This window comes from Thunnus thynnus, chromosome 11 (assembly GCF_963924715.1).
Source record: "Thunnus thynnus chromosome 11, fThuThy2.1, whole genome shotgun sequence".
Lineage (NCBI taxonomy): Eukaryota > Metazoa > Chordata > Actinopteri > Scombriformes > Scombridae > Thunnus > Thunnus thynnus.
Genome location: NC_089527.1, coordinates 479958 through 493657, shown reverse-complemented (window position 1 = coordinate 493657; position 13700 = coordinate 479958). Strand labels below are relative to the sequence as shown.

The 13700-nt window shown below is 41.9% G+C and overlaps 1 protein-coding gene across 1 annotated transcript; it reads right to left on the bottom strand.

Annotated features, from left to right (window-relative positions):
• Positions 1–4797: 4797 nt before the first annotated feature.
• Positions 4798–11522, bottom strand: LOC137192181 (paternally-expressed gene 3 protein-like). Its single transcript, XM_067602691.1, has 3 exons — positions 8162–11522; positions 6698–6711; positions 4798–4929 (listed from the first exon to the last, which is right to left on the bottom strand). The coding sequence occupies exons 1-3, from the start codon at positions 11520–11522 to the stop codon at positions 4798–4800; spliced, it is 3507 nt and encodes a 1168-aa protein (XP_067458792.1).
• Positions 11523–13700: the final 2178 nt, after the last annotated feature.

Below are 13700 nucleotides of genomic sequence, written 5' to 3'. Positions count from 1 at the left end.
TTGTATCAGACTGCATCAGTTTTAACTGTTTATACCTAATAAACTGGCAGCTGAGTGTAGTTATACACTCTGTAATCTGAATCTCTACCAGCTACACTTTAGTAACCAGAGAGATCAGAGTCATTCAGGCTGAATTTGACTTTTAATGGCTGCTAAAAAAAACAACAACAAAAAAACAGCGAGAGCCAAACAAAGATGGCAGCTCTGTTCATCTGTTGAATGGTGTTTAACCAGCGTCTCGTCTCGCTCTCAGGTCTCTGCAGGTGAAGCCTCCCTGACGGCCTGAAGTCTGAACGGGGCGGCAGGTCGTCAGAGAGGCGTACAGGACATTGTTTGGCCGTCTGTTTGTTGTTGCGCTGACTGAGCGCGCCCCTCCAGCACTAACGCAGCAGATGTCTGCGTGTACGGCGAGCTGGCAGCCGGCGCAGGTGGCAGATGCCTGAGTCGGGTGCCAAACGCCGGCAGTTGGGCACAGATGGAGCGTCACGTTTGGGGAGGGAGCGGCGGGCCCCTGACCTTCTGCTGCTGGAGGTGAGGCTCCGAGGAATGTGGGACTACAAGTCCACGAGGCAGTCCTCCACCTTTCCAACGCCAACAACATGAAGACAGAAAGAATAGTTTCTGTTTCACATGTAAGTCAAGAGCATCAAATGTCACTTTTCTTCAGAGTAAAGACATCATTCAGTTACCTTTCTCACATCATTCAGCCCTAAGCATCCTGCCTTCACAGTAAGAGAGGAAAACTGTCAGTGTTGTTTCTATTTTAATCTTTTCTTGACTTGTCAATCATCACCTCTCTGATATCTGTTATGATTTGGAACAGCTTTACTTTTCAGAAACATAAAAATATAGAAGCCAAAACATTTCTGCCAAAGGAAACAAGATGAAATTGCAGGTAAAGTAACTCTGCATAACCCTCCTCTTATCAAGTCATTGTTGTCTTTAATGTGAGACCGAAAGTCAAATGTTCTTAAAACAAATGAATGAATCAGTCTGAGGAGTAACAGTATTTCTGTTTCAGGCAATTTAGAAATGTAATGTGGAGAATCTCACTCAAACAAGCTCATTTCTAGAAACAGGTTTAAATGATCAGAGAGGAGGAAATACCACCACACTGCCTGGAAAATATCTGACTTATAGAAATAAAATATAATATAAATATAATTTATGATTCTCACAGCGCAGCTGATGAATGTACGGAAGCCCGTTAGTGGAAATGTAAAAAAGATTCATCAAAAGTTAAACGCTCATGGTGAGTCAACATCATTATTATTATTATTATTATTATTATTATTATTATTATTATATTAAGTCAGAATGTTTTTTTCTGTTCTCAGGCTGCATCACTGATGGATTTTAAATAAAACTTAAAGCATTTTGCCATCGAAGCCTTAATTAACGACCGTCAGCAGTGCGAGGGACACGTTTACCTGTGAACTGTTTGTAACGGCCAACAGAATAATGTCAGGACATGAAGTTGCGACGCTCACTGACGTCCTGTTTGTTCACATTCTGTATGTATTTCTGTTAGTGCTTTATTATTATTATTGTTAAGTAATTTTCGTTCATGTTGTTGTTGCTGTTTCCAATTTCAACAACTCGTGATGTAGAAGACGAGTAACAGAAAAGACAAAACAGAAAACGTTAAATAAGTTTATTTAAAAAAATACAAGTAGATGTGATATGAGACATTTTTATCTTCATATATGAGAAAGTGTCCAAACTTTTGACTGGTGCAAATAAAAATATAACTACACATTTAAATATATACACATATATATATTTTACCATTACTACTGTAGTTTATTGTTTTTATTTTTTATTTTTATTATTATAATGTTTAATCTTATACTTGGGGGTTTCATTTTATTTTACTCTGTTTTATTGTATTTTAATTGTCTGTTGCATAATTGTAGTTCTTACAGGTTTAAACCAGCTACAGGTGGAAGATCATCTGACCTCCACATGCTGGATGAATTCTGGATATTTCACTCATGCAGGTGGGATGAATGAAGGCTGAAAGTATAAAGAAGTTAATTTCTCTAACATGATGTAGATCCAGGTAGTAGATAACATTACTTCATCTGCCTCTAAGTGGGTCTGTGTGTCACCGCTGCTCCAGATGTAAACAGCTGACCGACATCTGCTCCGATGTCAGATTAAAAAACAACCACCACAAACTTTGGGTGAGGAGATGGAGTCTGATCCTCGCTGGATTATCACACTGATCATCAAGGAAAGTCTGTCCGCCGTCAGTCTTCACCTCCCCGGGGTCAAAGGTCAAACCTGAGTTTGAGGCAGTGACTGTTGGATTTTTACATTGAACGTATTCGACTCTATTAGAAATAAGGTTCTCTCAACATAATTAGAAAATGTTAATTAACCCATTTGGCAAGTTGCAAAAATGTTGATACTGAACATTTGACTGAAATGTTCAGAGACGACCTGGATGTCACCTAAATATCTGCTGTTGCAGTAAAATATCTGCTGTTGCAGTAAAACATCTGCTGTTGCAGTAAAATATCTGCTGTTGCAGTAAATATCTGCTGTTGCAGTAAAATATCTGCTGTTGTAGTAAATGTCTGCTGTTGCAGTAAACATCTGCTGTTGCAGTAAATATCTGCTGTTGCAGTAAATATCTGCTGTTGCAGTAAAATATCTGCTGTTGCAGTAAATATCTGCTGTTGCAGTAAAATATCTGCTGTTGCAGTAAATGTCTGCTGTTGCAGTAAAATATCTGCTGTTGCAGTAAATGTCTGCTGTTGCAGTAAAATATCTGCTGTTGCAGTAAATGTCTGCTGTTGCAGTAAAATATCTGCTGTTGCAGTAAAATATCTGCTGTTGCAGTAAAACATCTGCTGTTGCAGTAAATGTCTGCTGTTGCAGTAAAATATCTTCTGTTGCAGTAAAATATCTGCTGTTGCAGTAAAACATCTGCTGTTGCAGTAAATGTCTGCTGTTGCAGTAAATGTCTGCTGTTGCAGTAAAATATCTGCTGTTGCAGTAAATGTCTGCTGTTGCAGTAAAATATCTGCTGTTGCAGTAAAACATCTGCTGTTGCAGTAAATGTCTGCTGTTGCAGTAAAATATCTGCTGTTGCAGTAAAACATCTGCTGTTGCAGTAAATGTCTGCTGTTGCAGTAAAATGTCTGCTGTTGCAGTAAAACATCTGCTGTTGCAGTAAATGTCTGCTGTTGCAGTAAAATGTCTGCTGTTGCAGTAAAACATCTGCTGTTGCAGTAAATGTCTGCTGTTGCAGTAAAATATCTGCTGTTGCAGTAAATATCTGCTCTGTTGCAGTAAAATATCTGCTGCAGTAAATATCTGCTGTTGCAGTAAAATATCTGCTGTTGCAGTAAATATCTGCTGTTGCAGTAAAATATCTGCTGCAGTAAATATCTGCTGTTGCAGTAAAACATCTGCTGTTGCAGTAAAACATCTGCTGTTGCAGTAAAACATCTGCTGTTGCAGTAAATGTCTGCTGTTGCAGTAAAACATCTGCTGTTGCAGTAAAATATCTGCTGTTGCAGTAAATATCTGCTGTTGCAGTAAAATATCTGCTGTTGCAGTAAATATCTGCTGTTGCAGTAAATATCTGCTGTTGCAGTAAAATATCTGCTGTTGCAGTAAAATATCTGCTGTTGCAGTAAAATATCTGCTGTTGCAGTAAAGGGTCTCTGCTGTTGCAGTAAAGGGTCTCTGCTGTCAGAGTCCTGCATCTCGTAGACCCCCATCCACCCCGACCTCCTCCTCCCACTGCAGAGACATTTATAAATGTAGCTTCATTCATTTCATAAAACGTCAGTGTGAACATCATCCAGGCAGAGATTACGTTTGTTATGTAACTGGGAAACAGTTTAGTTTAATATGAAGGTCATTTCTAGCAGAGTTGATATATTATAAGAACTGGAAACTGGATACTGGACTCAAAGACGGCACCAGTTCAGTCAGAAGAATATTTGTCGTCTGGCACCTGAGCCAGAAGTCATGTTTCTCCTGTTCGGCCCACAGACTTTAAATTGGGACGTCACAAATGTTAAAATTGCTTTTCTAGTCTCTGAGAAAGTTTTATAAATATAAAACCTTCATGGATTAAAACAATCATAATATAAAGAGTCATAATTGAGCTGATTGCAGTCACAGACGTCTCTTTTATAACGGAGTAAGAAATGAAGCTGAAACCTTCAGATTTCTTCACCAACAGTCTAAAAGCTTGAGAAGCTAAAACAAGGAATCTTTTGCATTTTTGCTTTAAAATTATTTAAACGATTATCAGAATTTTTTGTCGATTAACTAATCGATTAATTACTCTTTAGCCTCCTGCCTCTGCTGTACAGCTGAGTGTATAAAAGTCTGTTTTTATAATATGTGGATGTAAAATTTAAAAAATGCATTTTTTAAAAGCACAAATAAATAAAATAAAATAAATTAACTGACAAATTGTTGCAGCTTTACAGAATATCATGAAAATTACATTTTTTAAATATATTTTAAACAAACATTTCTGCAAACTCCTTCGTGGGGCAGAATAATCACAAAACTGACTGATTAGCTGATCAACAGCCATCGATGTATCGATGATGTGATGATATGATCTGTTCGACTCGCTCAGCCAAAAACATCTTTTCACTGAATGTGAAATAAGATGCCAGTAATCCCTGAGTCAGGTCTGCTGTCAGCTGTCGGGCAGATTGACGGGGGGTCAGACTCGGTGTTTTCGGGGATGGAGAGGTCGAACTCTCTGCTGTCCTGAGATCAGCAGTCTGCAGGTCCCACATGAGGCGGCAGGAAGTGACCTCAGCGACTGGCCCCTGTCCACTCGGCTGTCCGGGCCGGGCTAAAGGGCCATATGGCTAAACCTTCGTCCCCAGAGTCCTCTTCCATCCGTCCGTCCATCCGTCCGCCCGGCTCTCCTCCATATTCACCAGCCTGCTCAGAAGGCCAACGGACTCATCTCAGATTTATGAGCCCCCCCACTCCTGAACTGGAACATCCCCCCCGGCTGCGACACGAACGGCGTGTTTGTCTGTTTGGTTTAGCGTGCCAGGTTCCTGAATTAGTCCAAAGATCCCTGATGGTATTGTGCCCTCGGAGGGAGGCTGCCGGGAGAATCTGTCCTGCTGCTTCACTTCTCACTCTGCTGCCTCATTATCATGTCTGTCCTCCTCTCGGAGAGATTACACCGCCACTCGCTGCCCCCGACAACACAAAACCACACCGCACAGTGGACCGCCGGCTCTGCAGCTCATAAAACTAACAACCTGCGAGTGTTTCCAGTTTACACAGAAAATAAAAGCTTTCACACGCTGTCAGCAGAAAACCTCTTCAACATACAGTTCAACTGCTTTCAGAGATTACTGTGTGTCAACTGACACTTCAACCGCTTCAATCTGTGACTCTGATGACGTGGTCGAGCAGAACGCCGCGTGATTACATAAACAGTCAATGCAAAGACGAGAGCGGGTGCAAATTCGCCCCGGACGACACTAATTGACACAAACACACGTCTGCGTGTTTCAACATGAGCGAAAACTTTGTGCTTTATGAATGTACATCATGAATGTGCAGAGAGGAGAGAGACTGGAGTTCCTGCTGAACACAAACACTCAGACATGGTAGCTGCATCTGCTGTTAGCTTACAGTTCATGTACAGGGATGTATTTTGGCTGTTTGAGGTGAAACTCGCCTGAGTAACACGAGGTGAAAGTCTGAAAACAGCTTAAAACTCAAATTGCTTTCATCTGTTTAAATAACAGTTCAACTGTTGCAGACAACCATGGAAAACAAAACACGAAGGCACTCTGTCTTCAGGTAAATAATATGAATTTATTCTTGGAGCATCGTGTGGGTCTTCAGCTCGCTTCATCTCTCGTTCTTTAACTTACACTTCATCTGCTTTCAGCTGACATTTCAACTCATTTCATCACTAACTCTTTAAATTTACACCTCATCTGCTTTAAATGACAGTTCAACTGCTTTCATCATCTCCTCTTCATCTCCTCTTCCTCTGCTTTCACATCTTACTGCTTTCATCTCTTTCGCTTCAGCTTACAGTTCAGTGTCTCTCAGAGTTCATACTTCAGCTGTTTCATACATAAACTGTGTTCAGGTTCAAAAAGGTGAGTTTTGTTTAAACAAGGCAACACACAGTGAGTTGTTGGTATTTTAAGAACTGAATGACAACTGTGAACAAACACACCTGAAACCAAAAAGCAAACCAAAAGCTCAATTTTGTAAAATCATTAAACATTAAAGTGAAGGCAGCATCGTCAGCTCTCAGGCCACATGGAGCTCCTCTTTTGCCCCAAAATAAACCAGAACGAGTTGATGATTTCCATCAAAAAGAGAAAAAAAATGGAAGTGTGACCCAGCCTCAAACTGTCGCTCTGCAATAATGAAGTGTTGGACAGAGAGTCTGACACTCAGGGGGCTCAGAGAGGGCTTTGATTAAGTCCTTCGAGCTTCATTAAAAACCATGAAAGCTCATTTTAGAGACTGCCCTCCCTCCCCCTCCTCCCAACCACTCATCACTTTCTGTCTCTGTTTCTGTCTCTGTGCGCTCACATCAGGGCAGTGCTGCTTTAAAGTCAGATAACACAAACCCACCGACATTTAACACAGAATACAGAGGTTCAAATACATGTTCTGTTAAAGATTCATCATTTCAAAACACCTGCAGTCACCTGCAAACACTCACCTGTACACACTTACCTGCAAACAGTCACATTTAAGCAATCAATTCAATTCAATTTTATTTATATAGCGCCAAATCATAACTAAAGTTATCTCACATCGAGCAGGTCTGGACTGAACTCTTTAATCTACAGACCCAACATTCCCCCGTCAGCAGCAGCAGGAAAAACTCCCCTTTAACAGGAAGAAACCTCCAGCAGAACTGGACTCTAGGTGGCGCCGTCTGCCTCGACTGGTTGGGTTGAGAGAGAAAGAAGGAGGGAGAGACAGAGAAGCATAATAACAACAATAATCATGATAATAATAATAATAATAATACAGATATGGCTAGTAATAATAATAGCAGTAACAGTAGGAGAAGTTGTCAAGGCAGGACAGGACACCCACAGGACCACGCCACCATCCCTGCAGCCCCCGGCGTCCGGCTTTCCTGCGAGACAAGAAAGTGAAACCATCGGGGAAGAAGCAAAGTTAGTGACATGCATTGATGTTACATGAATACATACAGCTGGAGAGTCTTTAGAGACTTGTTAGGGCAGCCTGATAATAAGGAATTGCAATAATCCAGCCTAGAAGTAACAAATGCGTGAACTAGTTTTTCTGCATCTTTTAGGGACAGGATGTGATTTTTGTGATATTACGTAAGTGAAGAAAGGCAGTCCTTGAGATTTGATTTATGTGGGAGTTAAAGGACATATCCTGATCAAAGATAACTCCCAGATTCCTTACGGTGGTGCTGGAGGTCAGGGTAATGCCATCCAGAATAGCTTTATCATTAGATAATGTGTTTCTAAGGTGTTTAGGGCCAAGCACAATAACTTCAGTTTTATCTGAGTTTAGTAGCAGAAAATTGCAGGTCATCCAGGTCTTTATGTCGTTAAGGCATGCTTGGAGTTTGTTTAACTGATTGGGTTCATCAGGCTTCATTGATAAATATAATTGGGTATCATCTGCATAACAATGGAAATTTATGAAGTGTTTCCTAATAATATTACCTAAAGGAAGCATATACAAGGTGAATAGAATTGGTCCAAGTACAGAACCTTGTGGAACTCCGTGTCTAACTTTCTCTTTCATGGAGGATTCATCATTAACATGTACAAACTGAGATCAATCTGATAAATAGGACTTAAAGCAGCTTAATACAGTTCCTTTAATGCCAATTAAATGTTCCAGTCTCTGTAATAGGATGTGATGATCAATGGTGTCGAATGCGGCACTAAGATCTAACAAGAGGAGTACAGTTGTCAGCTTGGCCAAAGTGCTGTAAAGGAACCCAGAGCTGTTTTTATTCTCCTCTATTAATGATGAGTAATAAATAGGCAGCTCTGGCATTACAGAGGGCCTTCCTATAATCACCTGCAAACAATCACCTGCAGAACTGAAGCACAAACTGATCAGAACCGAGCAGCAGACTGTCAAGACAAACAACAGGAAGAATTCAGATTTCACAACATACTGTACATACAATTCAGACTCGTCTCGTAGGTGTTTTGACTTGGACTCGTCTCATAGGTGTTTTGACTCGGACTCGTCTCGTAGGTGTTTTGACTCGGACTCGTCTCATAGGTGTTTTGACTCGGACTCGTCTCGTAGGTGTTTTGACTTGGACTCGTCTCGTAGGTGTTTTGACTAGGACTCATCTCGTGGATGTTTTGACTCGGACTCGTCTCGTAGATGTTTTGACTCGGACTCGTCTCGTAGGTGTTTTGACTAGGACTCGTCTCGTAGGTGTTTTGACTCGGACTCGTCTCGTAGGTGTTTTGACTAGGACTCGTTTCGTAGGTGTTTTGACTAGGACTCGTCTCGTAGGTGTTTTGACTCGGACTCGTCTCGTAGGTGTTTTGACTAGGACTCGTCTCGTAGGTGTTTTGACTAGGACTCGTCTCGTAGGTGTTTTGACTCGGACTCGTCTCGTAGGTGTTTTGACTAGGACTCGTCTCGTAGGTGTTTTGACTAGGACTCGTCTCGTAGATGTTTTGACTCGGACTCATCTCGTGGATGTTTTGACTCGGACTCGTCTCGTAGGTGTTTTGACTCGGACTCGTCTCGTGGATGTTTTGACTCGGACTCGTCTCGTAGGTGTTTTGACTCGGACTCGTCTCGTAGATGTTTTGACTCGGACTCATCTCGTGGATGTTTTGACTCGGACTCGTCTCGTAGGTGTTTTGACTCGGACTCGTCTCGTAGGTGTTTTGACTCGGACTCATCTCGTAGATGTTTTGACTCGGACTCGTCTCGTAGATGTTTTGACTCGGACTCGTCTCGTAGATGTTTTGACTAGGACTCGTCTCATAGGTGTTTTGACTCGGACTCGTCTCGTAGGTGTTTTGACTCAGACTCGTCTCGTAGGTGTTTTGACTCGGACTTGTCTTGTAGGTGTTTTGACTAGGACTCGTCTCGTAGATGTTTTGACTCGGACTCGTCTCGTAGGTGTTTTGACTCGGACTCATCTCGTAGATGTTTTGACTTGGACTCGTCTCGTAGGTGTTTTGACTCGGACTCGTCTCGTGGATGTTTTGACTCGGACTCGTCTCGTAGGTGTTTTGACTCGGACTCGTCTCGTAGATGTTTTGACTCGGACTCGTCTCGTAGGTGTTTTGACTCGGACTCGTCTCGTAGATGTTTTGACTCGGACTCATCTCGTGGATGTTTTGACTCGGACTCGTCTCGTAGGTGTTTTGACTCGGACTCGTCTCGTAGGTGTTTTGACTCGGACTCGTTTCATAGGTGTTTTGACTAGGACTCGTCTCGTAGGTGTTTTGACTCGGACTCGTCTCGTAGGTGTTTTGACTCGGACTCATCTCGTAGGTGTTTTGACTCGGACTCATCTCGTAGATGTTTTGACTCGGACTCGTCTCGTAGATGTTTTGACTCGGACTCGTCTCGTAGATGTTTTGACTAGGACTCGTCTCATAGGTGTTTTGACTCGGACTCGTCTCGTAGGTGTTTTGACTCAGACTCGTCTCGTAGGTGTTTTGACTCGGACTTGTCTTGTAGGTGTTTTGACTAGGACTCGTCTCGTAGATGTTTTGACTCGGACTCGTCTCGTAGGTGTTTTGACTCGGACTTGTCTTGTAGGTGTTTTGACTCGGACTTGTCTTGTAGGTGTTTTGACTAGGACTCGTCTCGTAGATGTTTTGACTCGGACTCGTCTTGTAGGTGTTTTGACTAGGACTCGTCTCGTAGGTGTTTTGACTCGGACTCGTCTTGTAGGTGTTTTGACTAGGACTCGTCTCGTAGGCGTTTTGACTCGGACTCGTCTCGTAAGTGTTTTGACTCGGACTCGTCTCGTAGGTGTTTTGACTCAGACTCGTCTCGTAGGTGTTTTGACTCGGACTCGTCTCGTAGGTGTTTTGACTCAGACTCGTCTCGTAGGTGTTTTGACTCAGACTCGTCTCGTAGGTGTTTTGACTCGGACTCGTCTCGTAGGTGTTTTGACTCGGACTTGTCTTGTAGGTGTTTTGACTAGGACTCGTCTCGTAGATGTTTTGACTCGGACTTGTCTTGTAGGTGTTTTGACTAGGACTCATCTCGTAGATGTTTTGACTTGGACTCGTCTCGTAGGTGTTTTGACCTGGACTCGTTTCGTAGGTGTTTTGACTTGGACTCGTTTCGTAGGTGTTTTGACTCGGACTCATCTTGTAGATGTTTTGACTTGGACTCATCTCGTAGATGTTTTGACTCGGACTCATCTTGTAGATGTTTTGACTCGGACTCTTCTCGTAGATGTTTTGACTAGGACTCGTTTCGTAGGTGTTTTGACCTGGACTCGTTTCGTAGGTGTTTTGACTAGGACTCGTCTCGTAGGTGTTTTGACTAGGACTCGTCTCGTAGGTGTTTTGACTCGGACTCGTCTCGTAGATGTTTTGACTAGGACTCGTCTCGTAGATGTTTTGACTCGGACTCGTCTCGTAGGTGTTTTGACTCGGACTCGTCTCGTAGATGTTTTGACTAGGACTCGTCTCGTAGATGTTTTGACTCGGACTCTTCTCGTAGATGTTTTGACTAGGACTCGTTTCGTAGGTGTTTTGACCTGGACTCGTTTCGTAGGTGTTTTGACTAGGACTCGTCTCGTAGGTGTTTTGACTAGGACTCGTCTCGTAGGTGTTTTGACTCGGACTCGTCTCGTAGATGTTTTGACTAGGACTCGTCTCGTAGATGTTTTGACTCGGACTCGTCTCGTAGGTGTTTTGACTCGGACTCGTCTCGTAGGTGTTTTGACTTGGACTCGTCTCGTAGGTGTTTTGACTCGGACTCGTCTCGTAGGTGTTTTGACTAGGACTCGTCTCGTAGGTGTTTTGACTCGGACTCGTCTTGTAGTTGTTTTGACTAGGACTCGTCTCGTAGATGTTTTGACTAGGACTCGTCTCGTAGGTGTTTTGACTCGGACTCGTCTCGTAGTTGTTTTGACTAGGACTCGTCTCGTAGATGTTTTGACTCGGACTCGTCTTGTAGTTGTTTTGACTAGGACTCGTCTCGTAGGTGTTTTGACTCGGACTCGTCTTGTAGTTGTTTTGACTAGGACTCGTCTCGTAGATGTTTTGACTCGGACTCGTCTCGTAGGTGTTTTGACTAGGACTCGTCTCGTAGGTGTTTTGACTAGGACTCGTCTTGTAGGTGTTTTGACTAGGACTCATCTCGTAGATGTTTTGACTTGGACTCGTCTTGTAGGTGTTTTGACTCGGACTCGTCTCGTAGATGTTTTGACTTGGACTCGTCTTGTAGGTGTTTTGACTAGGACTCGTCTCGTAGGTGTTTTGACTAGGACTCATCTCGTAGGTGTTTTGACTCGGACTCGTCTCGTAGATGTTTTGACTAGGACTCATCTCGTAGGTGTTTTGACTCGGACTTGTCTTGTAGGTGTTTTGACTCGGACTCGTCTCGTAGATGTTTTGACTCGGACTCGTCTCGTAGATGTTTTGACTCGGACTCGTCTCGTGGATGTTTTGACTCGGACTCGTCTCGTAGGTGTTTTGACTCGGACTCGGAGCCTGCTGCGGTGATTTCACAGGTCACCTGGGCTCGTTCGGCCAATAAAAACACAGCCGCACTGTGTTTGGAAAAAGAGAAGTGATTATTCTCGTGTGTGAAACAACCATGTTTAGTACATGATCCAATCAAGTCTTATTCATCTCCTGCATCACAAATGTGACATTACTCCCTTTTCTGGGTTGAGTGCAGAGAACCTTCGCAGAACGGGAACGTCATGTGACCACACTGACATTTTGACGTGTGCGTTTCCACATACAGCTGCTCTCCAGTGTGTGTTGTTGAGGTAATAAACAGTTTCCCCAACTCGCCTCTCTGATGAGGGGGACGAGGGGAGGGTAAGGGGGGTGGAGGAGGTGGGGAAGAACGAGGGGTTTGCTCATGGGGGGAGGGCGGGGGGGGATGAGCTTCACTCCTCGTTGGGATCAAAGCAAAAGTTAATTTGCCAGTTTGAGAAATATGAAAAAGAAAATGAAAGAAGGAAAATGTTTCATTTCTGGAATCAAATTAAAAACATTTTCTGTGTTAATGCTGACAGACAGCAGCGTCTAACTGCTGCTGACATCACAACGACACCGGTGACATCACACTGACATCACTGACAGACAATCGTATACATACAGACAGACAGAGAGGAGAACAGCAGCGATAGAGAAGACATAAAGAAAATATGCAATAACAAACTGAACGGTTCCCATGTCTGTCTGCAGACTGTTGGTCAGAAAAAATGAGACATCACCTCAAACGTTCAGTATTTTCTGACATTTTGAAGACTAAATATTTAAAAATAATAATAATCAGCAGGAGAGTCAATAATGAAATGAATCGTTAGTTGCAGCTTTAATCTTGTTTCAGACAAAATGACTGCAAGTTATATGCTTCATGTTTATAATTATTATTATTATTATTCCATGTATTGATTTTCTTTGTTATTGTGATGGGTTGATGTGACTGTTTTTGTCTATAAATCTGATTTTTAAACTGGCTCTAAAGTGTATTGTTTCCAGACACTTCACAAGAACTGAAGCTGCACTAAGAACAAGAACTGCAATCAATAACAGACTCAGTGACTTCATATAAAGATATAAATTCATACATGCACATATAAACAAAAGGCAGATACTCAGATACCACAGTTGAAAACAACACAATAGCACAACAGAAAGATTTCTGCAGAGTTTGACGCCTCATAAGCCTCTCTCTCATTTTAAACAACTTTTGGATACTTTCAGTTAATAACTGATTTCTTGCTCTATACATAATTTGAACAGTTTTAAAGTCGACCAAATCTTATTTGTTTTATATAAATTTCCACAGACTGACCTCCCCTCAGCAGCTCATTTCTCTTCTTACTTGAATAAAAATGATTATTTTGAAAGAGCTCATTGATCAGACACTGATCAGATCTGATGTCAGAGTGTAAAATAAAGATCGAGTGTGTTGTGGTGAACCAGCAGTCGGCTCTCTCTCCGTGTGTCTGTGGTGCTGCTCTGCCCTCTGCTGGACACTCTACCGAACTGCAGCTCAGTCAAACATGTAAATACTGTTTTTGTGATGGATTACACTCTAACCAACTCTGTTACTGTCCGATCAATATCTTCATCATCATCATCATGAACATACAAACAAACAAACATCAGAGCTGTTATTGATCAGAAGTGTTCACATGTAAGACAGCTGAATGAATGTGACCTAAACCAAAACGTAAATACAATAAGACAGATATTAGATGTGAGCAAGACAAATATGGAAAATAAATTAATACTAGTAATTATTATTACAAAATGTATATACATATGAAAATAACAAGTAAAGTAATAATGAAAATAATAAATTAAGAAAGCAAAAAAGGCCTTTGACAGAGAGGTGTAAGGAGAATCACAAAAGTTTATGTTTATTATTATTATTATTATTTAATTGAATCATTGCAGCATTTTAGCACTGACACAATGAGTCAGCCAACAGAACTGTTATCAGCAACAATATTGGAAATAAGTTATTGGTTTAAACTCATT

What these genes read in the sequence shown, in the direction of transcription:
- LOC137192181 (XM_067602691.1), bottom strand. Translation starts at nt 11,522, where the DNA reads ATGAGTCCTAGTCAAAACATCTACGAGACGAGTCCGAGTCAAAACACC.